This window comes from Microtus ochrogaster, chromosome 6 (assembly GCF_000317375.1).
Source record: "Microtus ochrogaster isolate Prairie Vole_2 chromosome 6, MicOch1.0, whole genome shotgun sequence".
NCBI classification, from domain to species: Eukaryota; Metazoa; Chordata; class Mammalia; order Rodentia; family Cricetidae; genus Microtus; species Microtus ochrogaster.
Window position 1 is genome coordinate 44,824,303 of NC_022013.1, and position 23,156 is coordinate 44,847,458.

At 44.7% G+C, this 23,156-nt stretch overlaps 1 protein-coding gene across 1 annotated transcript in view; it reads right to left on the reverse strand.

The window, feature by feature from the left end:
- Cadps (calcium dependent secretion activator) overlaps positions 1-23,156 on the reverse strand; it is a 445,453-nt gene that overhangs the window by 145,595 nt on the left and 276,702 nt on the right. The window contains 2 exon segments of the mRNA XM_026779941.1: positions 10,632-10,844; positions 17,635-17,743. Coding sequence (XP_026635742.1) covers positions 10,632-10,844; positions 17,635-17,743 — 322 coding nt within the window.

Below are 23,156 nucleotides of genomic sequence, written 5' to 3' on the forward strand. Positions count from 1 at the left end.
GTGTGTGTGTATGTATATGTGTGTGTGTATATGTGTGAGTGTATGAGAGTGTGTGTGTATGAGAGTGTGTGTGTATGTATATGTGTGTGTGTATGAGAGTGTGTGTGTGAGTGTATGTATATGTGTGTGTGTGTATGTGTGTGCTTGCATGTGGAAGCCAGAAGTCAACACTAAGTCTTAGTTGCTCTCAACCTTATTTGTTTTGAGACAAAGTCTCTCACTAAGTCTGGAGCTCACTAAGTCAGCAAGACTGGCTGCCCAGCCTGTCTCAGACCCTCCTATCACTGCTGTGACTGACTTTTCTGTGTGTGATGGGGATCTGAACTCCGGTCCTAAGGCTTGTGTGGCCAGTACTTTAGCCACCTCTCCAGCATCTGGCCTCCATCTTTAAATGGTAGCCATGTGCTGGTGGGATTGTTTAATCTCTGAACCTCAGTTTCCTGATATGGCAGATGAGCTGACTTTTCTGTCTCCTCTCTGCCATTTTGGACTGCAGTTTACTGATCTTCAGGATCTTTGCAAACCTATACCTAAGGGATGGTGCATAATGGAGAGGGGCTCCAGCAAGTAAGATAACATTACTTCGTGCTTAGGACTAGAGAGCTTGCCTAGAAGACTTCTACGGGTGGCTGACTCTCAGCACTAGCTCGAGCAGGTTCCCCTATCTTATATTCTGAAAAGGAAAGAAGAACGCTAACTTGAGGCATCACATCAAAGCATCTGAACCTTAAGGAGGGATTCTAGAATTTTCTGTCCTTTACTACATTCCCAGGATCCAGAAAAACAAAAACAAAACCCCAGAGTACAGGTAGTGCTTGGTACACAGTTGTCAAAATACTGTGCTTATTTTATCAAAGTAAATAAACCCATGCTGTCAGTATGTGTTATCTATTTATCTTAAAATTACATTTGTTTATTTATTCTCTCTTTCTCCCCCCCCCCTCTGTGTGTGTGTGTGTGCACTCACTCGTGTATGTGTGCAGCCTGACATGGCATGCATATTGAATTTAGAAGACAGCTTTTGGGAACTGGGTCTCTCCTTCCATGATGTAGGTCCTGGGGATCAAACTCAGGCTACCAGGCTTGTCGGCAAGATCCTTTACGTCATCTCTTCTGCCCAATGTCTTCTAGGTATTGATTTTGTGGATTACTGTTACACTAAACTCACAATTGATCTGTTACTTAGAAGAGCAGAGAATTCAGCAGAGGGTTGGGGTGGGATTCCTAATAACCGGATTGAAGGTTGGAACACCAGTTTGTGGTATGTGGTATGTGCAAGTGTTTAATGTTTCTTAGACTCCTTACCCTCATTTACGAATTAAAGGTAGCATTTGCAGACTGTGTCATAGAGTTGCTGATGGGGTCTAGCAAATGTCCTGACATACAGTAAGCACTCAATTGATGTTGCCTAGGAGTCAACAGGCAGGCTTCTTAGATCTTGCAAAGTCAGATTGCATTCAGCTGTTAGCGAGCCAACGGTGCCTCTGTATTTATAGTCAATAGTCCATACCTTCTTGTTTCTTTACATTTTAGGAAACTGTCAACCCATCCCTGTCTCTCCTCTTTAGAATTCTGCCCTGTCCCTACATAACTGATTCTTACAGTCTGCCTGGCTTGTATGGGTTCCGTTCCGATTTCTCTGGTGTCAGGATACATACACACCACAGAAGCTCTGAGCGGGTAATGTGTCTCTTGAGAACTTTCATGACCTGTTGTTTCCTTGCTAGCTTCTGCAGGAACCAGGTCCTTAGCAGGTGACTATTAATGGAGAGAGTGACTCTGACACCTCCATCCCAGGCAACTCCCCGCTAGCTTTATTAAGGAGACACACACATGGGAATTCAGATGGCTTCTCTCAAATCCAAAAGCGGGAACATGTGCTCTTAGGGGGAAAATCGCCGAGAAGGAAACAGAATTCTAGGTGCAGGTGCCTTTGGATACCATTCAGATTGTCTGCCTGTGTCTCCATACAAGTCGAGGACCATATGCATTACATATGTTGTCTATGTTAAAATAAAACACTGCAGTGGTCCAGCTGTTCCAAATTCTGTTTCAAAGAGCTTGTGGGCGCTTCCCAAGCAACACCACATAATCATCCTTGCACTGTCCCAGTCTGTTCTCCTGCAGCACGGAACACGAAAAACAAACGCTCTTCGCAACTCCGTTTCCCTTTGCACAAACAATGAGAACTGGGGGGGGGGGGTAAAGAAAAAGAAAACTCCAAGGTTGACATCACTGAGGGAAAACAGCCCAGAGAAAAAGTTTTCGAAAGTCGTTTCCTGAACTCAGGACACTGGGGTTACTTCCTTTGCCAATGTTTGGTGGGTGTCAAGAAAATGAAAATGAGTCTGAGTATTAGCGTGAACAAAATGGCGTCAGGAAGCCAGCGTACCTCTCTAAAATTCCAGCGAGGTTTGGAACGCTGCTTGCTCTGGGAATTACATACTAACCCTGTTTGTTGCTGTGGCTACTGATATGAAAGAGTTAGAGAAAGAAACTTAGGATTTTGTAGATTTTCAGCACTAACTTTAACCTTTCCCAGCCTTGGTTTCAAAGTTACCCCCAAGTACGTATTGGTCTGCGAGGGACGGAAATGCTCTAAAAGGGCCCTGTGGTTTCGTAGGCTACATGACTAGGGTGAGCCCCAACACACCTTTCAAAGGATGCTGACTGTCCAATTTGTGAGGCTTAGCTGGTAAGGGTGTTTTAAGTCCTCTGTGGTGTGGGATAGGGAACTGGCTTCAAGTTAGACATAGATGAATTGAGTTGACATTTGGTACCTCTATAGCATTAAGAATCTTCCATCCTACCAGTGACGTTGGTTAACAGAGACAGCCTGAGGGACCCCGGCTTATCAGCAGGTGTTGCTTACAGGTGGATCCTCATGAAAACCTTTACCTGAAGTTGGCCTAGAAAAAAACTGCAGTTTGACATTTAAGGAGTGTTTTAAGAACACTGTTTCCTACCGTGCAATCATTTTATGGACTTCATCTCCTCATTTAATCTCCTTTATTGAAATTCATGTAACGACTCCCCAAGAGACTCCCTGACATTTATGGTACTGTTTAGTTGGTTATGATGTCTGGGTTCAATTCAAGGTTGATAGTTTCTTTCTTTTTTCCTCATATGACTAGAAAAATAAGTTTTCGTAGTATCTTATATTAACAGAAAATAAATTTACATGTTCTTATTTCAGAAAACTGTATCTTAGATACATTTACAGTGTATTCCAAATAAATACAATTTTCTTGAATGCATAGTATAGTTTTTAAATTTAAAAGATTTTCCCACTGTTATTACCACAGCTCAGGGATTAGAAACAAAGGGCTAATAAATATCTTTATTTTGTAATGTTATACATTGGAGCTTTTCACGGGCAAACGAGAAAGAATTCTTTTGCTAAACATAACAATGGCCGCTAATTCCTACATTGTCTAAGAGGGCTCTTTTCTCTCACAAACCCACCCTACGATAAACTGGGGTAGAGATTCTATTTTTGAAATTTAGAGCACACTCAGGGCTCTTGTTGCTCCCGATAGGAGCTAGAGGCAAGAGGAGAGCTAATGTAACTGGAAAGTCATCTGCGAGCCCAAACTCTAAATTAAAAGGTGACTTTGTATCTTTCTTGTATGGAGAATGTGCGCATGTCATATCTGCTTGACAGTGCAGGAGTGGACGCATGGTTTGGACAGTAACGAGCAATGACAGCAGTTCAGCCTCATCAGGAGACACGAGAGGACGAAATGACAATGACTGATGGCAGCTGGCTGTTTACAGATTTTTCTACAAGAGCTTTTCTTGGTGCAGTCAAGGAACTAGGGGATCCTGTGCCCAGCATGAGACTGGCCCTGCCATGCCTGCTGTCCGGAGGCACGCAGTGGACCACTTGTCTGGGAGACAACTTCACTTCTTTTTGGTTTCTCTGACTAGATTAATCTCACGGTGAAGGACCGAGAGAGGATGGTGTCTTTGGAGGCCAAGGGTCACGTGGCAGTTTTAAATTTCCATGGCAAAACACTCAAGGGGCGGGGGTAAACAGGAGCATTTATTTCAATGCTAGCTTCATCTAACTCTTTGTAAGACAATTGCTTTGAGTATATAAAGAAAATCACATCACAACAGAGATTATTTGGTCAATAACCAAAGTCAAAATAACAACTGCTTTCTTTGTAAGTTTCCCTATTGCAATTACTATATTTTCAATGAATTGTCCTGCTATGACTTTTATAGTCTCAATTAATTAATTTTATATTCTTTAATATATGAGCAGAGATAAATTTTCTATATTTAATTAATAATGTAGCTTACTGACCTGATAATACTCAAACAATTAGGGAATAATCTGTTGAATGTCAGTCAATAAAAATGAATCTTCACTTAATATGTTCTCGTTAGCATGGGTTATGGAACTTGGAAATATTTGGACCTCACTTACTACAGAGCCCTTTTAAGAAGCCATTTCATCTTAACAACAAGAAGAATGATTTGTGGTGTGCTGCAGGTCATACACATTAAGTGGATGTTGAATTAATCTTTAGTATTGCATTCCTGCAATGTAGCAACTGCAAGTTGACAATAGAAGACATAGCAAAAATCTCATAAAATAAAACCGTAGAAAACCAGGCAAACGACTATTAGAAAATCTACTAGGACAGCAGTGCATTGTGCAAAATACATGTCAATTCGCTCAGAACAGAGTTCACCCGGTCATCCATCCTCTCGTTCTAGAAACAAAATAAGCAGAGTCCTCACTCCCACTAAGTTCCCGCACTATAATAGGCTTTTCAGATGCCTCATCCGACATTCCAAAGAAGGGAAAGTCAAATCAAGTATCTTCTGGGAGTGGTGGAAAAGATCTGTCTGCTAGCCAGGGGTACATTTATGCAAAATAAAAGAGAAAAAAAGGGAGAAAAAAGCAAATTAAAGAAAAAAAATACGAACAAAAGGAATCAGAAGAAAAGACTACTGTTAAATGGTCAGGAGGAATGGTATGACCTACAGTCTTCTAAATCAGCATTCAGAGAACTCAAATACATATTTGCCTGCTCTCTTGACCAAATTGTCTACTCCCTCTAAAGTGACGTTTTTCTCACAGTATGTTTTACGTAGGCAGCTTGACCCTATATGAATAAAGGAATTACAGACTCTCTTTGGTTAACAGTAGTATAAAGATTTTCCTGAAGTTTTAAAATATTGTTTTCCCTGGTTTTCAGAGGGTTACATTTAGAAAAAAAATTAATAGAAATGCAAGTAAAGCTGTAGAGGTTATTGTTGTCATTGTTCTTGGGGAAGGAGCAGAACAGCATTTGAGAGGAGAATTCAAAATCCTCCTGGGCTCCGTGAGATCCTGGACTAGAAACCTTTGTGAATAGAGTATATGGACTTATGTGTGCCTTTAATTTGTCATTGTTGTATATGGACCATGTATTACAGATCTGCATGCAGAATCCGTCCTCAGTGGGTTTTATTTGAGGTATACCAGTAAGCCAAGTTGAATGAGCTCTCTAACGCTCAAATAATGCATTTACTTTATTAGTGGTAGCTTGTAATTTCAAGTATTGCTCAGGTAAGATCACTGGGTTTCCTACCTCATCTTTCTATCTGTCTGGTATCCATGGTGAGCACACCATTGGTAGCTGACCATTCTAATTTTTGGAATGGGGAAGGAGAACCAACAACAACAACAACACATCACTGTGTCAAAGTGCAAAATGATCTGTTTTCAGGCATTGAGCAGTCGGGTAACTATGGATTCCATGAAACAATGGCATTGCTGGCCATTTCCTTGTAATAGTCATTAATTATTCTCGGAACGGAAAAACATCAGAAGTTCCTGGGTGGCTTTACTCAAAAGTTCATTTGATGCCAATATGAAAGCCAAGGAGAGGAGGCAATTATGCACACATGACATGCATCCTAGCTTCAGTATGGAAGCTTACATTTCCAACCTAAGGTCAGGAAAATAACATGAGAGCTCATACTACAAAGTCTAGACATGAGGGAGGTCGAAGAGGAGAGAGGAAGCACATTGCAGGTGTCAGATAATCGAGTCAGGATTATCTGAGCTGTGCTAGCTATAGGGGAGCACTTACCCTTCAGTCCAGCTAGAAGTTAGCAGGGTAAGAAGGAACAAACCAGAATAACATAAAGACTAGCAACAAGGCTCAGGAAAGCAGACAGGAGTTCTAGCCTAGCAGCTATCATTCTTGGGTTTGAGCAAAGATTGCACGAGAAAACTTAAAGTAAAACAAAACAACAACAACAAAAATCAACCTCCCCCAAATCAACGGTAATTGAACTCCCCCTAACTGGTGGAAGATTATTTTCGTGGTGATAAAAATAGAGCAGTTCCCAGCAACGTCTAACTCGGGGTGCATGTTGTAGTTAACAGTAGTTAGTTGAGAAACAGACATTAAAACGACTAAATGCAAGCACTATATTCAGCAATCATTGACCAAATGCCAAAGCTTAACATACTTTCCTTCCCCAACCCACACTGAATGAGAATTGCATTATTCTGTATATTGTTTCTATAATACCCACTGACAGAGATGAGGTATCTTTTACGAGTAGCCACTGGCACAGTGAACTGTGGCAATACTCAATTCCAGATTTGGGCATACCCAAAGTGTGCAACACTGGCCTTAGAAATTGGAGACTTAGAAGTATTTGTTTAAAAATAAAACAAAACAACAAAAAAACATCTTGTGGAACTAGATACCACCTCATAAAAAAAAAACTTAACTAAAGTGGAAAAAAATAAATCAACAACATACATACAAAATAAAAACCACAGAAGAGCAAATGGTCTGAGAGGTGGGCAGGGACCTCCCCAGACCTCTGCAGAGTCACAGACAAACCAATCAACAGCAGGGTCTATTGGCCCCAGGTTTTTTCAATTCTGTATCACTCTTTCTTAGATGTGTCTTTGCATTTCGAAATTGAACTTTTGAAATTAAGAAAAAAAAAGTCAATTGCCCCCAAGAAGTCAGTTAAACTGAATTTGGAAGCAGCCCAAAACACAGATTCTCAAAAGTCTCCCAAACTGTAAAATGTCCGGTTCCCCAGATCCCTTGGAACAGACAGGGAAAGGACAAGATTGGGGTGTTTCTTAATTTTTTTCTGTCCCCCAAACGCTTCTATGTGGCTTTTCTTTTCTACGTGGCCTCTGTTGGCTGTGTAAATTCTGACACAGGGATCACCCTGTGAAGTCACTGAAAAGTCTTTAAGATTGGTCGCTGGTAAGAATGGGCAGGATTTTCACAAATATTCAGAACCAAGATTTAACTAGGCGTGTGCAGTCAGGTAAGCAGCAGCGACCCTGATCTTGTGCAACTTAAGGAAACCTTTTTAAAATGCAATACTTGATTTTCTTTTACTTGCTCTTTTTTAATCTTTTCTTTCTCCCCCTCCCCTTTTCTTCCTAGCTAGAGAATCTGTGCTTGTGTTCATCTGTGAGATGAAAGGTAAGTAAAGCAAATCAACCCAATAGAAGTGAATGGCCAAGGTTTACTGTTTAGAACTACACTAGAATTGATATTTACTTTCCCTTGCTTTGTGGTCCTTAGTGACCAACACAGCTTATGTTTGCCAGGTACTGAGAAGTTCTGGGTATACAGGATTGGATCCTACACATAGGGAAGCCTCAAGCAAATAAGGGTGAGCTTCCCACGCACACACACAAAGCTTGTCCTGTTTGATGGTGATGGTTTGAGATAATACAGGCAGCCATGCCTGTTCTGTGGCAAGTTCCACAAAGTCTTATGAGCCCTTCTCGAAGCCACCCTTTGCTGTATGTGTGCTTGCCAGGCAGAACCTCCTTGTGACGCCATGGAATGCAAAGCCCGGGTTCCCTTTCTGATCTTCCCTATTGCTTTTGTTTTAGCCTTAACTGCAAAGGCTTAAGGACTGAAGGTGGGCTGGTTACATCTTCGCTGACTTCCTTTGCTGGCTTCTGACCCTGCCTGTCCTGTGGTTGCAACAGACAGAATCTGAAGCAATGGGTGTGTGTGTGTGTGTGTGTGTGTGTGCTCTGCTTCATTGTCAATGAAGCAAGAGTAGGGCCGTGGAAATCAGCATCACTGGGTTGCCTTTCTCACAGGGCCACTATGCACAGCCGGGAAGACTGGGTACCGCACAAGCAAATGAGCGCCATTCACATCTTTGACTGTAAGAAAAGAGTCTCCTGGAGTGAGCAATTGGAATGGTTGCATGCGGTGGCCTTATTCTTCAAGAACCAAGTGGCTCTGAAGGCACCTCACACTCTCTGAAGGCCCTTCACTCCTAGGCAGAGCTTAAGAGGTCGCCAGAGAAGAAGATGAATTATCCCCAGGTTCTGATCAGTTTTATAGGCATATCCATTTCATTTGTCTTGTATATTCTATACTGTAGACCCTATAAGCATGAGCTTCTTATCCTCCAATCCTACCTTCCAGGATTTCCTGGATGACCCTTCTAAGATATTTCAAATGGGGTTGTGACATGTACTGAGTCACTGTACACTCTGTTGAATCCTAGCTCTTGGTTTCCAAGGACCTAGAATGAACTGTATCCTATCTACATGGGGACCTCGACGGTTGGACCTCATGCGTTTCTATGAAGGCTTATCCCTCTTCAGCAGCTTCTGTGGGTCTTTTAAATTCTTTTGTGGGAGTGGCGCTAGGGTCTTAGGACAGAGTCTTGCATGCTCCAAGTACATATTCTATCACTGAGTGACATCCCCACTACCTTTCCCTATGACACTCTGTATTTCTCTTCCCTAGATTAGTGAAGACATGGAGGGCCAACCGCAAGCCATGCAGCCATTTCTTATTGTAGGTGGATGGCAGAATACAGACACAGGGTGCAAGTGAAATGACCTCAGGAGAATCGGAGATCATTTGGAAAGAAGAGAATTTTCCAAATATCATTTGAAATAGCTCTTTCATGAGGTTGATTGGAATGGTGATAATAATTAGGATTTTTCTCATACAAAGATAATTCAGGATGAGGGTGTGGCGGGTAATGTTAGTTCCAGAGATGTTAATAAGCGATTGTTAGGCAGTGAAGGGGAGGACCCTGTCCCACAGATGCCCTTTATTTAGATATCAAGTAAATACGGGGTATGCCTTATGTCACTGAAGATCCTAAAGTATGCAGTTCGGGGGTAGTCCCTTCAGGGTTATCCCCTCTGCCCTGGCTCCAAGCTCATGTCTTCCTTATTCTTTCACGGTTTTCTGTGTGGAAAGCTGCTGTGTGCTGTTATTTGTCAGGATGCACTAAGGAATGCCTCTTCTTTAGGAACCCACTGGAAATGGAACTGGCTTCCCCCACTGGATAGCCTGCCTCCCCCAAAGGCTCTTACCCTTGTTAGTTAGAAATATCCACAGCAGTGAGACTCGCTAAAAGCTAATTTCCCTCCGTAGTTTCTGTAGCTGCAGAATTGTGGCAGCCCAGGTTTGGCCTAGGAGCAACAGTGGAGACACTGTACAAGCATCCCACAGAAGTACAGCCTCTGCTTTGGGCTCCCTGCACGTGTCTTTCCCCTCTGCCATCCTATTCATGCCACCTCAGTCTGGAAGTCAACTCCCTACCATTTGGACTTGAGCTCTGAGAAGTCTCGACTGTCAACTTGCCTGCTGCCCATCCCCTCCAGTCCTGATCTGGTGAGTGACCACTGTGTGACTAACATCTGTCGATGTGAGAGATAGTCCCCTTTGGGGGGGTGACTTGTGGGTGATATGGACATCCTCTGGGTGCAGATGCTGTGAGAGCAAGGGCCTCATGGGACTTCCTCGTTAGGATGTTCTCCTTGGCGAACAAGTGCTCACTGACTCTGCTGAAAGGGGGATTCTCACACTAAAATAAGAATCCAACATGACAGCTGCTAGGCGGGACTCGCACCCCAGGTTCCCCTAGATAAAGTTGAAGACCTCTGTGTGGAATAAACAATGGGTCTGTAAATCTCTCATTGTATTTTTCTTTTGAAAATAAATGTCTTTAAGAAGCCTCTGCCTCTGGCTTTCACCTTAAGCTGGGTTTAGAAATATTGCGAAAGAAGTGCCCACACTTTGGGGCAAACAGTGGCAGGACACGTAAAGAGACACAGGCGTGGGGGAGAGACTGCAGAAGAACTGGGGGCTGTTTTTGGGTCTCCGATATTTCTGCTCAGAATGTGATTTTAGGTATCGTGGGTTTTTTTTTCCCTACCACTGCATGTGCTAATGTCATCATTTATTTTTAAGTGGTTCTAAATTGCAGATTTAAGTTTATTTCAAATCGTCCCTATTTTTAAATTCCTTTTAATAGGAGAAGACGAAGCAACGGTTTACAGAATCTACCATATTTGAGGGACTCAAACAAATACGCATTTGGCTGTGAATTCCAAACTCTTGGCAAAACCAGAAGAAAGGCATGGACATAAAATATACATTCCTTTGTTTAGTCCTTGGTAGAGAATGTCAAGTATTGCACTTTAAAATTACATCATCTAATATTTCGCCCCAAGTTTTGACCTGCATTAGCTACATGCTCCTAGCAAACACAATTTTGGAATATATATAAGCAACTAGGTTTTCTCATTCAACCTGGGAAGATTTACTTTACAGAACTATTTTTTTGTTGTTGTTTTAAGAAATGGCATATTTACTTACAGAATTGTGAGATGGGGGCGTCCAGCTGAGGAACATTTCCACCCTTGGCATTGAGCTTCTGCACCTGGGTCGGGGGCACAGGTTTGTGCGACTGCCCCGTGGCCCGGTACATGGCTTGGACCCACAAGATACGATCCTGCTCGTCATCACTTGCGAATATCACCGTGTCTCCTTCTTTGACGGCATTGAAGAAGGCTCGGCCACCCTCCAAACCTGCAAGGAAAGGAAGAGCAACATCAGCAGCGCTGAGAAAATTCCGGTGGGGTGCGGTCCTTAGAAAGCAATCGCTCCAGCTTTTCTTTGGGCCAGAACTGGGAGGAGCAATTTATCCAACTCCCGGACAGGGCATCTGTGAACTGCTTGGCCACTGAGTAGGGCCAGGGTAGTAAAGGAACACTTTAAGGTGGGCTCATGTCTTTCTTTGGCTGGAGGCAATGCAATAAGCAGACTGGTTAAACACCTGCCTAGAAAACACTTGAGCCTTCCCTCATATTGAAAAATAAATCTCCATTTTCATCCCTGCCAACCATCGTCACCAATGCCATTACACTAGCCGCTTCTCTTGGTCCCTTCTCCCCTCAGCTACTCCTCTGTTACTCTCTTTACAGTGATAGGAAGCTCTCCACTGAGGCTGCTCAATTGCTAGGTATTTGGAACAACCGCAACTTCTGATCCATGGGTGTGCAGGGGAGCCTGAGACCCTAAGCTTCTAGCAAGCTCTGATGAAGCAGATGCACGGGAGGGGAGACTGAGGATCACTTCGGAGCAGCAAGGGACTCACTCCATCAGGCCTTAAGGTCTCTCTAATCAGGTGGCAGCTCGCCTAAAAACTGCGTTGTCAAGGCCACCAATGAAGCTAATTTTGCCACACCTCAACATGAAATCCTAATTCCACTCACTGCATCACGTGATCAGCAGCGGTTGATACTCTTTATTGTTGAAACATCACTTTAATTGGCTTTCAAGAACCCTGATCTCCCCCATCCCTCGTGCCTCCCAGTGGGTGGGCATGCGGCAAGATGCTCTGTTTTGTTTACTGTTTGCTCTCTGTCTTCCTCCTTCTCACCTTTACCTGTGGAAGTGTCCTGATATTCTTTCTGTTCCTTCATCCCTTTCCTGATATAGTCCTGATGATGCCATCCAACCTTGAGGTGCGAGGCATGGACGGAGGGTCCTTGCATTTCCCTGAACTCTGGCGTTCTCCCTTCAACTCCAGACATAGATTAGTGGTAGCTTTCTGGGTTTGTGCACATGGGTGGAGATCTCAAGCATGGCACGCCCAGTGCCCAACTCCTGATCTTTGTCCTAACCCTCTTTCCACCTGTGCAGAACTGGACCCATCCAGCTCAAAAAGTACAACCTACAAACTTTGGGCTAGTTTTGATTCTGTCATTAATTTCTCCCATGGGCATTGAGATGCTGATGCGACTTAGCCTTGGGTCACCAGCAGGGGGACTTTTCTGTTGTCACTAGTGCTGGCTTCTGAATGTGGCTGTAATTACCTTGAATAGTCTCCTACCTCAGTTGGCCACCTTCAGCCTCATGCCCTAGTGTCAGTTCTCAGTATAGAACCCAGTCTGTGCTTACGACAATGGCTCATGCTATTTCTCTGCTCAATGCACCAGAGGCTCTAGCCTATTGAACTAAAACCCCAGGTTCTGCCAAGGTTTGCAATGCACCTCAATTGATTCTCTGCCACCTGCAGGATCTCCTTTCTTCTTTTCACGTATGCACCTTGTGGCTGCACGATTCACACCCCCTCCTCCTACTTGTCTTTGCTTGAAAGTGGCTTCTTAGGAGGTCTTCTTTGGCTTCTATCTCTGATAACCTAGCTCTGTTATCTTGACTAATCTTTCTCTATTATTCTGTTTTAAAGATATTTATTCAAGGGTGTACATGTGTGTGTGTGTGTGTGTGTGTCTGTGTATTTGTGGCCCCACATACACATGGGGACCAGAAGAGGATGTCAGATCCCCTGGACCCAGAGTTACAAGTTGTATGTTGATGTGAGTGCTAGGAACCACATTCTGGACATCCGGAAGAACAGGAAGTGCTCTTTATCATGAAGCCATCTCCCAGTCCTCCATGGATCTTAACTAGCTTCTAGTAAGCTCCACAATTTACTTTGCATCATAAGGACAAAAGTTTTATCTTATTTAACCTCTTCCATTTCTTGGTATCTAGCATAATGCATGGCACAAAGCAGGTGCTCAACAAATATTTATTGAATAAGTGGCCCTGGTTTTTCCATGGAGAGTTCTCAAGTGTTCAGGACAATGGAGATAGACGCATCTCTCTGGGCTTAGGCCAAAGACAGCTCAAGTCCATCAACATACTCCTGAAGCCTGTGTTTTCAGTGAGTAGGTTCTCTAGCCAGGCCGAACGTTCATATCTTCATCAGATATGTACCGTATCCCCTCTAATGGAGAGCCAAGAAGCCCATGAATGACAGGCTAGCATCTCTGAGTAGCCAGTGAAGACCAGTCAGGAGTCTGTGTGCTGTAATGATGAGGGCTATTGTGTCCTGAAGACTTCCCCATTGTGCTCATTGTGTCAATTCAGGCGTCATTTCTACAATGTGGGGATTTTTCATTTATAATGGCCAGGGGACAGGAGCAATAAATAGCTATCTGGTTTTTTTTAAATTACACTTATCTGTCTGTGTGTATGAACATACGTATCTACATGCAGGTGTCTGTGGAAACCAGAGGAGACCATTAAATTCTTTGGAACGGGAGTTAGATTTGGTTGTGAGTCATCCAATGTTGGTGCTGGAACATGATCTGTGGTCTCTCTGCAAGAGCAGCAAGCACCTTAACTGCTGAGCCATCTTTTCAGCCCCAGCCACTTCTTTACAAAGAGGATCAAGTGTGACAATATCAAAGTGGCCCTAAGAAGGGCTTTCTGATGGTTTTTATCCCAAGGAGGTGTTTACAATGGTCTACAATGCCTGGTCTAGGAAGGATAGTACAAACTTAAACTGGATACCCAGGGAGCCTCAAGGAAGACACCAGAAGAGGGAAACTTTCAAAAATAAGGAAGAACTTTGAGGGATACCTCTGTCTGAGAAATGAGCATCAAGGAGCAGATACAAAGGGTGGGTCAACATGTACCTACTTTCATGGTGACCTTGGAAATATGCCACCATGCTACAATCAGTAGACACCAGGGTTGGCCTTGCTTCAGAGGCCCTTCTCATGGCCTCAAGCCTCTCCGCCCCTCAGGCCTGTTAATGGACATGGGGCAGGATAAAACTTCTGAAGCAATGGCCAGAAGGACATTGGAGGATACATTTAGAAAGCAGGGAACCTTCACTACTGTAATCACTCAGGGCAGAGAGAAAAAGGGCACTGTTCCCTAATCTTTATTTTACCCACCCAATAGCCCCATGTAATCTGAATATTAGTATTCCCATTTTATAGGTGAGGAAACTGAGTCCCAGACAAGAGTACAAGGACCCACTGGATACAAAACTAGCCTATAAGTGCAGAAGTGGGCTCCTAATGTCCTTCTGTCTGTTTGGCATCAGAGCCGAGGAACGCAACCATGGAAATATTCTGAACGCCTATCATTTTATTTGGAGACTTAACTGTGTAAATGAGAAACTGTTATTGAACCAGAGAGAAGTAAAGGAGCAAATTTTCACTCTGAGCTCTAAAGGGGCAGTACACAAACCAACTTATGGCTGTCCATCAGGCCTCTGGGTCAGCATGCTAACACTGTCCATCAGGCCTCTGGGTCAGCATGCTAATGCTGTCCATCAGGCTTCTGGGTCAGCATGCTAACACTGTCCATCAACCCTCTGGGTCAGCATGCTAACACTGTCCATCAGCCCTCTGGGTCAGCATGCTAATGCTCTCCATCAGCCCTCTGGGTCAGCATGCTAACGCTGTCCATCAGCCCTTTGCGTCAGCATGCTAACACTGTCCATCAGTTCTCTGGGTCAGCATGCTAACACTGTCCATCAAGACTCCGGGTCAGCATGCTAACACTGTCTATCTATCAGGCTTCTGGATCAGCATGCTAATACTGTCTATCAGGCTTCTGGGTCAGCATGCTAACACTGTCCATCAGTTCTCTGGGTCAACATGCTAACACTCTGTCAGGCCTCTGTACCAGCATGCTAAGGCCCCTAAACAGGCAGTTTACTGAACACAGATGTCTGCATCTCTGTGACTGCATCCCACACAAGGAGTTCCAGTTAGACCTTTACTTACAGTAAATAAGAGAAATAGGCTATCATGGTGCTCAACAACTTCTTTAATAGCCTGCAGAAAGCCAAGAGGAGGTAGAAGACAGACCCTAATGTCTTTTTTGACTAACAGGCTCACCTTGCAAGAGCATCCCCTGATCTCTGACCATACTAGCTACATTGTTAATTTGCTTACATCTCCTTATTTAAAGTTGGCCAAGTGTCTAGTATACAGGAATCCCCTCCAAGGCTTCGGGAAGTATGAGGAATAAGCATTACCTCTTCCTGGCTCCTCAGTAAGGACCAGGGATGTTTGACAAGTACTCTCCAATACAGTGTTAAGGGGCTGGGGCCTTAACTCAGTGGCTGAGTGCTTGCCTAGCAGGTACAAGACCCTGGTATCCAACTCCAGCATCAAAAGAAAACAAAAAATTCCAAGTTAGAACTTTCTTAGGACAAGAGAATTATCAAATTTCCCCTTCCAACCAAATATTACCAGAGAAGTAAATACGATTTAGCACAAGAAAGGGCAGAGAGAAGCAACCATTGCTACCCTCAAGAACACAATCAACTTTCCCCTTACATCTTTCACAAGAAATTATATCTCATGGGATAAATGTGGAAGAAACAAAAGGAGCTTTAAGAAGATACACGCAGGATGGAGCACTGGCCGGGTGGTTAAAAGCTCTTGTGATCTTGTAGAGGATATAGGTTCAGTTCTCAGCACTTAAACAGCAGATCACAAACATTTTTAAGCCCATTTCCAAGGGATCTGATACCTCCTTCTGGCCTCTGTGGGCACTGCATGCATGCGGTGCACTTACATGCAGGCAAAACCTCCATATGCATAAAGTAAAAATAAATACAAATGTAAAAAGAAGAGAATATGCAGGGGTTGTTCCTGTGTGTGTAATAGAAGCCCTGATATAATCTGCAAATCCCCTGGTAGCTTTGTGTGCACAAGACAAGCGCAAGGTGACCTGGGTTAGGCCCAGGTCCTGGCTCCACTCTCAGAGAGACTGTGATCTCCCCAATCACTTAATTTAAAAAGAAGGCTAATGCTTCTGATCCCTCTCCCTGGGGGCTGTGATGGGCACTTGGCACGGGCACCCGGAAGAGGGGGCATGGCCTTCTGAGCAGAGTCCTGGGATGAGATGGCATCGGTACCCTCCTCACCCTGGCCTTCTGCCCCCCACCTCTGAGACATGTGTCTCCAGCACAGCTGAGTTTACTTTTTAAAAGGACATCTGAATGAGATAAGAAACTGGATAGGAATGCGAACCATCACACAATGCCCCAATGGCTGGCATTTGAATGCAGAATCCTGTCCTGCGATGCCGTGTAGAATTGCTTGTTTCAAACTCCAGTTTGAAAGCCCATTATGAAATATAACCCACTATAATAAGTTCATTATGAAATTATACGTTCATTATGAAAGCTTCTGGACGAAAATGTTAACTCGATCTTACAAAGTCAGCACTCTACAGTGGCTTCCATGGCAGGATGCAGTAACGACGGAAACAGGAAAGGATTTGACAGTTTGAATACCCCAGGGCCAGGGATTTGAGAGGACCGATGTCCCTAGACAGGAAGGAGTCAAGTCTTTTGTCATGTTTTTGGCTTAATAACCCATAATAACCCATCTTCTCTCAAACTCCTTTTTTTAAAAATCTTTTTCTTTTCTTCTTCTTTTTATTTTATTTTTTTTAAATTTCTGTGTATTTTGTTGCACGTGGAAGAGCAATATGGGAGTTGCAGAGAAGGTTTTGGGCCAAATGATGCAGTGTGGTTGGAAAAGCCTTGTGTAGATTTGGCATAGAAATGAACTTCTCCGGGAGAGGGCTGCTTGTTGTTCATTAATATGCTGAAATGATTTCGCACGCCCCCCCCCTCGTTCTTTGAGACTGATTTCTATTCAGCTTTCTGGGAGAAAAATAAAATGGGTACGGGGAGAGGTGCGATGGGGCAGGATGTGGAACGCACGCAATGTAGAGCTTACGAGAAATACCACCTCTTGCAAGGCTGTCTTCGCTGCGTAAGCTCAGGCGCTTCGACGCCTCTCTCAGAGAGGTAACTTCCAAGGAACGGAGGAAGTTTCTTCCTCAAGTTCCATCCGCTAACCTTGTGTGTTCCCGGACTCTGGCCAGCGGGCATCATGCACAGAGGCAGCTTCTCTTTCTCTTACACACCAAAACACAATGACACACACTGGGGCCGGAGAGGCGGCACAGCTAGGGGTTTAGGAGTTGACTCTGCTGGTGTAGCGCTTGTCATGCAAGAGTGAGGACCTGGTTTCCAACACGCGTGTAACAGCTGGGCTTGTACCTGTGAGCCTAGTGCTGGAGGGGGTGGAGACTTTGGCATGTGATGGCCGGCCCTCCAGCCTAGCCAATCACTGAGCTCCTGCTTCATTCAGCAAGAGAACCTGTCTCAGATGATAAGGAGAGCCACTGAGCAATACACCTGACACCCGACTGCGGTCTTCACATGCACACACATGTATACTCATATGTAGATGGACATGTACTCACACACCACACAATCTCACACAAATGCAGTCCCTGGTATACAAGTATATATTCTTTTTCCCTGAATATTTTTAGAACCATGCAATAGTTCATCACTGTGGTCCCAGGCATGCATATATATAAAACACACATTTTTGTATATATATACAAAATGTGTGTTTTCCAACCAGAGGCTCTCTGATGTAGCAGCCTACTGTCATCTAGCATGGACCGACATAAGCTTGTTGCTGACTCGAGAGAGATGAGCATGTTGTGGGGTCACAGCCTAGGAATGGGCGCGTACCTGGCTGGGGATCAGTGTAATCCACGGTGTAGCCATCCAGCTGTAGGAGTTCCTGGGGCTCTGCTTTCTTCTCGCGATAGCTGCACATGGCAAAAGTGTACTGGCTGACCTGCAGCAAGAGAAAGCAGACCGTGAGATGGTGCCAGAAATGCTCGCCCCTGTAGAAAATGTCCCACATCTAACTGAAACCCTGGTCCTCGGCTGTCTCCGTCACACTGGATGGGGCATCTGACAGTGGCCCACGAGGGTTCAAGGGGTTCACATGTGGCTTGCCTGTTAGAGTCTTTCCTGGACACTTAGGGGTGCTTGGGAACAGTCAGGTATCATCATTACTGTTATTTGCTCGTGTGGGTGCAGATGTACGTGTGTGCATATGGGGGTACATTTCCATGTATGTGAGCCTGTGTTTGGGGGGGGGTCGAAAGTCAGCTTCAGGTGTCACACATGAGGAGCCATCCACCCTGTTGTTTGACACTGTTTCTGACCAGGCCCCTTTTAATGTGGATTCTGGGTGGTCTCTCTAGCCTCTCATTCTGTCGAGAGAGAGGCCTCCCTATATAACTCAGCTTAACCTTGAGTTTCTGATTCTCCTCCTTCACCTTCAGAGTCATGGGGTCACACTGGACCCCACCACACCCCACAAATGACTGGGTTGACATGCACACCTTGGCGTTCTGTTGTGGCACAGGGCTGACCGAATGGCAGCCGTTTTAGGAGTATTACCTAAAATAATCATGGCCGGGCTGGGCCTACAATGCCTATAGCTACAGTAGAGATATAGTAACAGGCTTGGCTGGAAGTTAGAAAACAGAAGGTAATTTCTTTAGAGCTGTCTCAAAAGCTGGGAAGACGGCCTGGTGGATCAAGCACACAGCACGCTAGCACGAGAACCGGTGATTGGTTCCCTTGAACTCATGGAAAGTCACAGCGGGTGGTGCGAACCTGCAATCCAATGTCCCTAAGGACAGAGAGCAGCAGACACAGGAGATGTCCAGAAACCCACAGGCCAGCTAGTCTGCCCTACACAGTGAGAAGCAATAGGAGATCCCGAGTCAAACAAGGTGAGGGTCAAGGACTGACCCAAAGTCGCTTTTTTGTCCTGCACGGTGGCACATTCATGTATGTGCTCACAAAATGTATGCTCTCCCCCGTTCTTTCCTTCTTTTTCTCTCTCTCGTTCTCTCCCACCCTTATACATATATAGTAAGCACTTCTTTTGCAGATGTATCTCAGCATCAAGTTTCTCATTTTGTCTCTGGCTACCTACAGCTATCGAAGGGGCGCTTGCAGCTACTTGGTAAAGTCTCCCCTCCATCACAGACAAGCGCAACAGTGACATGCTGTCACAAGCAATGAGCACTCGACTGCTAGGTGCCAGTCACAGGCGGGCGTCCCGAGCCCCCGATGGCATGGCCGTTGTCGCTGGTGCCCTAAATGGCAGCCCTAGCTTTACTGAGATTGGCATTCCACGGCAGTGCAGGGTGGCACTCCGAGCTCCAGGCCCGCCTTCAGGACCCTGTTGTCATTGTGGATCCAGAACTGGTGAGGATGCTTCACTTTTCTACATCTGGCCTGTTGGCAAGGAGCCTGTGGCAAAGCAGACCTACCCCTATTTTCCAGCCAAGCTCACAGGCACATTTACCATCATCGGAAGATGTCAGATGCCTGGCTGAAGGACTGCCACGTCCCTCAACCCTTACGTCCCTTTATTGGAAGAGACGTTTTCTAAAGCAGACTCCGAACCCAGCTAGGGACAAGTCAGTCACCTCCGCAGTGAGACTGATCTCTTTTTTAATGGCAATTAAGAAACTGGTGTTTTCAGGCCCCACGATGTGCTGCGCTGTCCCGAGTCCTGAAGGTTCAGGGTGAGGAAAGAGAAGGCATGCTCACGTAGTTGGTTTGTCTGTTGCTGCCCTCTGTCGGCTCCTCGGGAGAATTTTACTACCCACTTTGGGATTCTAAAGAATAAATGGATGCACATCTCCCTACCTAAGGGATACGAGGCTAGACTACAAAGAAGAATTTTCATAAGGGAATATGAACCAGTTCCTTGTATTAGGAAGAACGCCCCAAATCCCCTTCTCCTACAACAGAGGTCTGAGTGTAAATGGGGGGTGAGCATAGAAGCTGGGTCCCCACCCGTGTCCTGTAAACTCTCATGCCTTTCAACCTCATCGTTCTTACCTGTGCTGTGCCCCTTCCTTCCTTCACCCCCTCCTCCTTTCTTCCTGTCCTCCTCTGTATCCCGTGTATCCCCTTGTTAGTGGGAAGTTACTGAGATTTCCGCTGAGGCCCACACAGATCTTACTCCGTCCATCGGTGTGCCTAGCCAAGTAGCTCCCATGTCTCTGGCCTGTCGGTTTGCCTGTAGATGAGGCCCTTGAAGGAGTACTGTGGTTCTGTTTGAACGTCTACAAGCAAACCGTACCACATAACAACGGGCATTTGCTAAAGGAATCTGACAGGTGGGGAATACGTATTATCTGTGATGTCCTTGTCTACCCTTTACAGGGTGTCTTCAAGTATAGCACCAGGCTATCCCACAACAAACTCTCCACGATGTCCCCTCCCTGTGACAACTGGCAGGAGACGCTGCCAGACCACTCCTGCGGAGATTTAGACCGGAGACAGGGCAGAACTTATCAGTGAGATTAGCCAGAAAGGCATTGATACGCACTTTAGGCGCAAAACAACGTAGTGCAACAAAAGGCAAGTTTCTACTACTCCTGAACCCTTTACTTTTCCCTTCCTGGTTCAGTGGCTCCTTCGCAGCAGCTCTGTCTGCTGCTGCCCTCTTCTGGCAGGACTGATGACTGCAGCCCGAGATTCCCCGCGGACAGAGGCAGCGCGACTTGGCAAAGAAAGGAAATGAAACAGAACCCAAACTAAACAAGCCTGAGTTGGCTCATCGGGAGCATTTTTTTTTCTTTAGGGCTTGACAATTGACTTTAGGATTCAAAGAAGGGGAGAATAGCCTCGGAATAACTCCAATTCGTTTCAGATGAGCCTCAGTTTTCCTAGAACGCTTTGAGGTCACCAAAGAGCTAACAAAGATTTGGGGTCTTTAAGTTTTTTAAAGCCGCCACACCTCACTAATAGAAAGCTATTCTCAATGAAACGCCTGTTTCTCCTTAAACTGCGAATTTCTTTTATTTTGAGTGGCTCTGGGATCAGACTTAGTTCTTACACATTCTAGGCTAATGTTCTCCACGGTGCCGCACTCCAGCTTGGTATTGATTAGGATAAAAAGTTAAGGATACAGAAAATACTGCTGGATTCATGTCATTGGCAGAGTCTAGAAGGTGCTTTGAGAAGACAGAGAGGCCACACTACAGAGAGATTTGATGGCTTTGAGTGACTGGCATAGGACTTGCAGGGTCCTAGCTCATGTCAATGCGATCTTTAGTAACACGATTCTCTGGGCAGAGTTGAGGATGGGCTCCTGGAATTTTGAGGCCTTGATCAAAGTTTTATTTTGTTGGCTACTCTGGCTCATTTTCTGGTGCTTTTAAGGTAGAACGAGGCTTCTAAAGGCGCGAACTGCCATTGTCTACTTTAGCATTGGCTAATTAGTATTGGGCTGGGGAAAACTCCAAACAGGCAAATCATTTGAGATCTGACCAGTGGACTCAGAACCTGGGCTGAGGCGACTGGAGCAGGAGTTGGGGGTGGCTCAGAGGTAGAGCAGGGGAGAACCAGCTACAGGACCTAGGTCTGATCTCCCAAGCTGAAACAAACCAAAAAGACAAACAAAACATATCGCAAAGTTGGGTGTGGTGGAATACAGCTATAACCCGAGCTCTTGATGGGCCGGGGAAGGAAGATCACTTATTAAAACGCAAGCTGGACTATGTACAGTGAGAGCCTAAAAGTCTAACTAACTACCGACCAGTTAAACAAACCGATACAGTGAGAGCCTAAAAGTCTAACTAACTACCGACCAGTTAAACAAACCGAAACAGTGAGAGCCTAAAAGTCTAACTACCGACCAGTTAAACAAACCGAAACAGTTGAGAGCCTAAAAGTCTAACTACCGACCAGTTAAACAAACCGAAACAGAAACTGAAAAGAGCGAGCGCTAGAAAACTGGTTGGGCTTGTTTCCTGTCATTTGTGACTGGTTTGTAACCATCTGTACGTCCTTCAGCGTACCATGTGGAAACACATTCACACACAATTATAAACCCCTGGACTACTTACACGTCTTACAGTTCATTTGTGAGATTAGCCCGTGTTAGTAGTGTATCTCGGGGGGTTATTAAAGCACTGCCAACCAAGCCATGCTATGCGCTCTTACTAGATTTCTCTCATTCACCTTTAGTGTCTCTGAAAGCTGGGATAGTGAGAGGTTTTAGTCACGATCTTTGTAGGAAACCCGAAACAGAGGATGTGGGTTTAGGAATTACACTGTTTAATGAAATGCAAAGTAAACAAATATCCGGATATTTTGTATATATGAATCTCTAAGACGTATATAAGGCAATTGCAGCCTGAAGACCTGTGCTGTGCTTTGTGGTTGGCTGCTAGTCCGCCACCATCTTTAAAAACTTTTAAATTAATTTTATGTGTATAGATATCTTGTGTGCATGTACAGGATATGCATACATGATAGCTGTGGGGGGCTAAACAAGGGTGCCAGATCCCTGGAGCTAAAGTTATTTATGGGTGTGAGCCTCCAGGTAGGTGCTGGAAATCGAACCTGGGTCTTCTGAATAGCAACCAGTTCTCTTAACCATTAAGCAAGCTCTTTGCCCCATCAGCCTCTATCTTTGAACAGGCCACTTAAGCTCTTTGAGCCTCTGTTTTCCCCAATGTTAAATTTGAAGAAAATTTGTACTAGTATAGAAACCTGCACAGACCAGTGTCAAGAACTTTTTGTAAAACTTCAAGGGATCATAGGAATATGCCAATATTAGCATTTTTAGAAGAAATTTAAAATACAATTTGGCAGTACTAACATGGGGATGAAATACTTTGAAGAGGAAGAACACAAACTATCCCCCCTTTTAAACCAGAAGTAGTTTGCACATTGAAGAGAAACAATACCCTTTTTGACCCAGGTTCTCATTTATCACAGGTTGGCCTTGAACTTGCTACTTAGTCAAGGATGGATTCCCAATCTCCAACTTCCCAGATTCTGGGCAAACTACGACTCTACCAACTGAACTCTATTTCCAGCTCCAAGAAAAATATCTTGAAAATATAAGCGGAGTAAAGATGAGACTTTCTGATCTGGAATGGCCACACATTTCCCTTGCCTCCTATACTTCTACACTCAGGGCTGGGCTTCTGAGTGGTGATCCTTGGAACTGGTGCCTTCCTAGTAACCTGTGATTTGTCCACACTGTACTCAGTAGGAGCAAGGAGGGTCCCTCTGGTCCTTGCCACTCTCCTACAGACTGACAGTGAGTCTCAAGGAACACCTTGGGTGTCTTTTGGCCATTTGAACTTCTTCTGTTGAGAATTCTCTGTTCAGCTCAGTGCCCCATTTTATAATTGGGTTGGTTAGCCTTTTACGGTCTA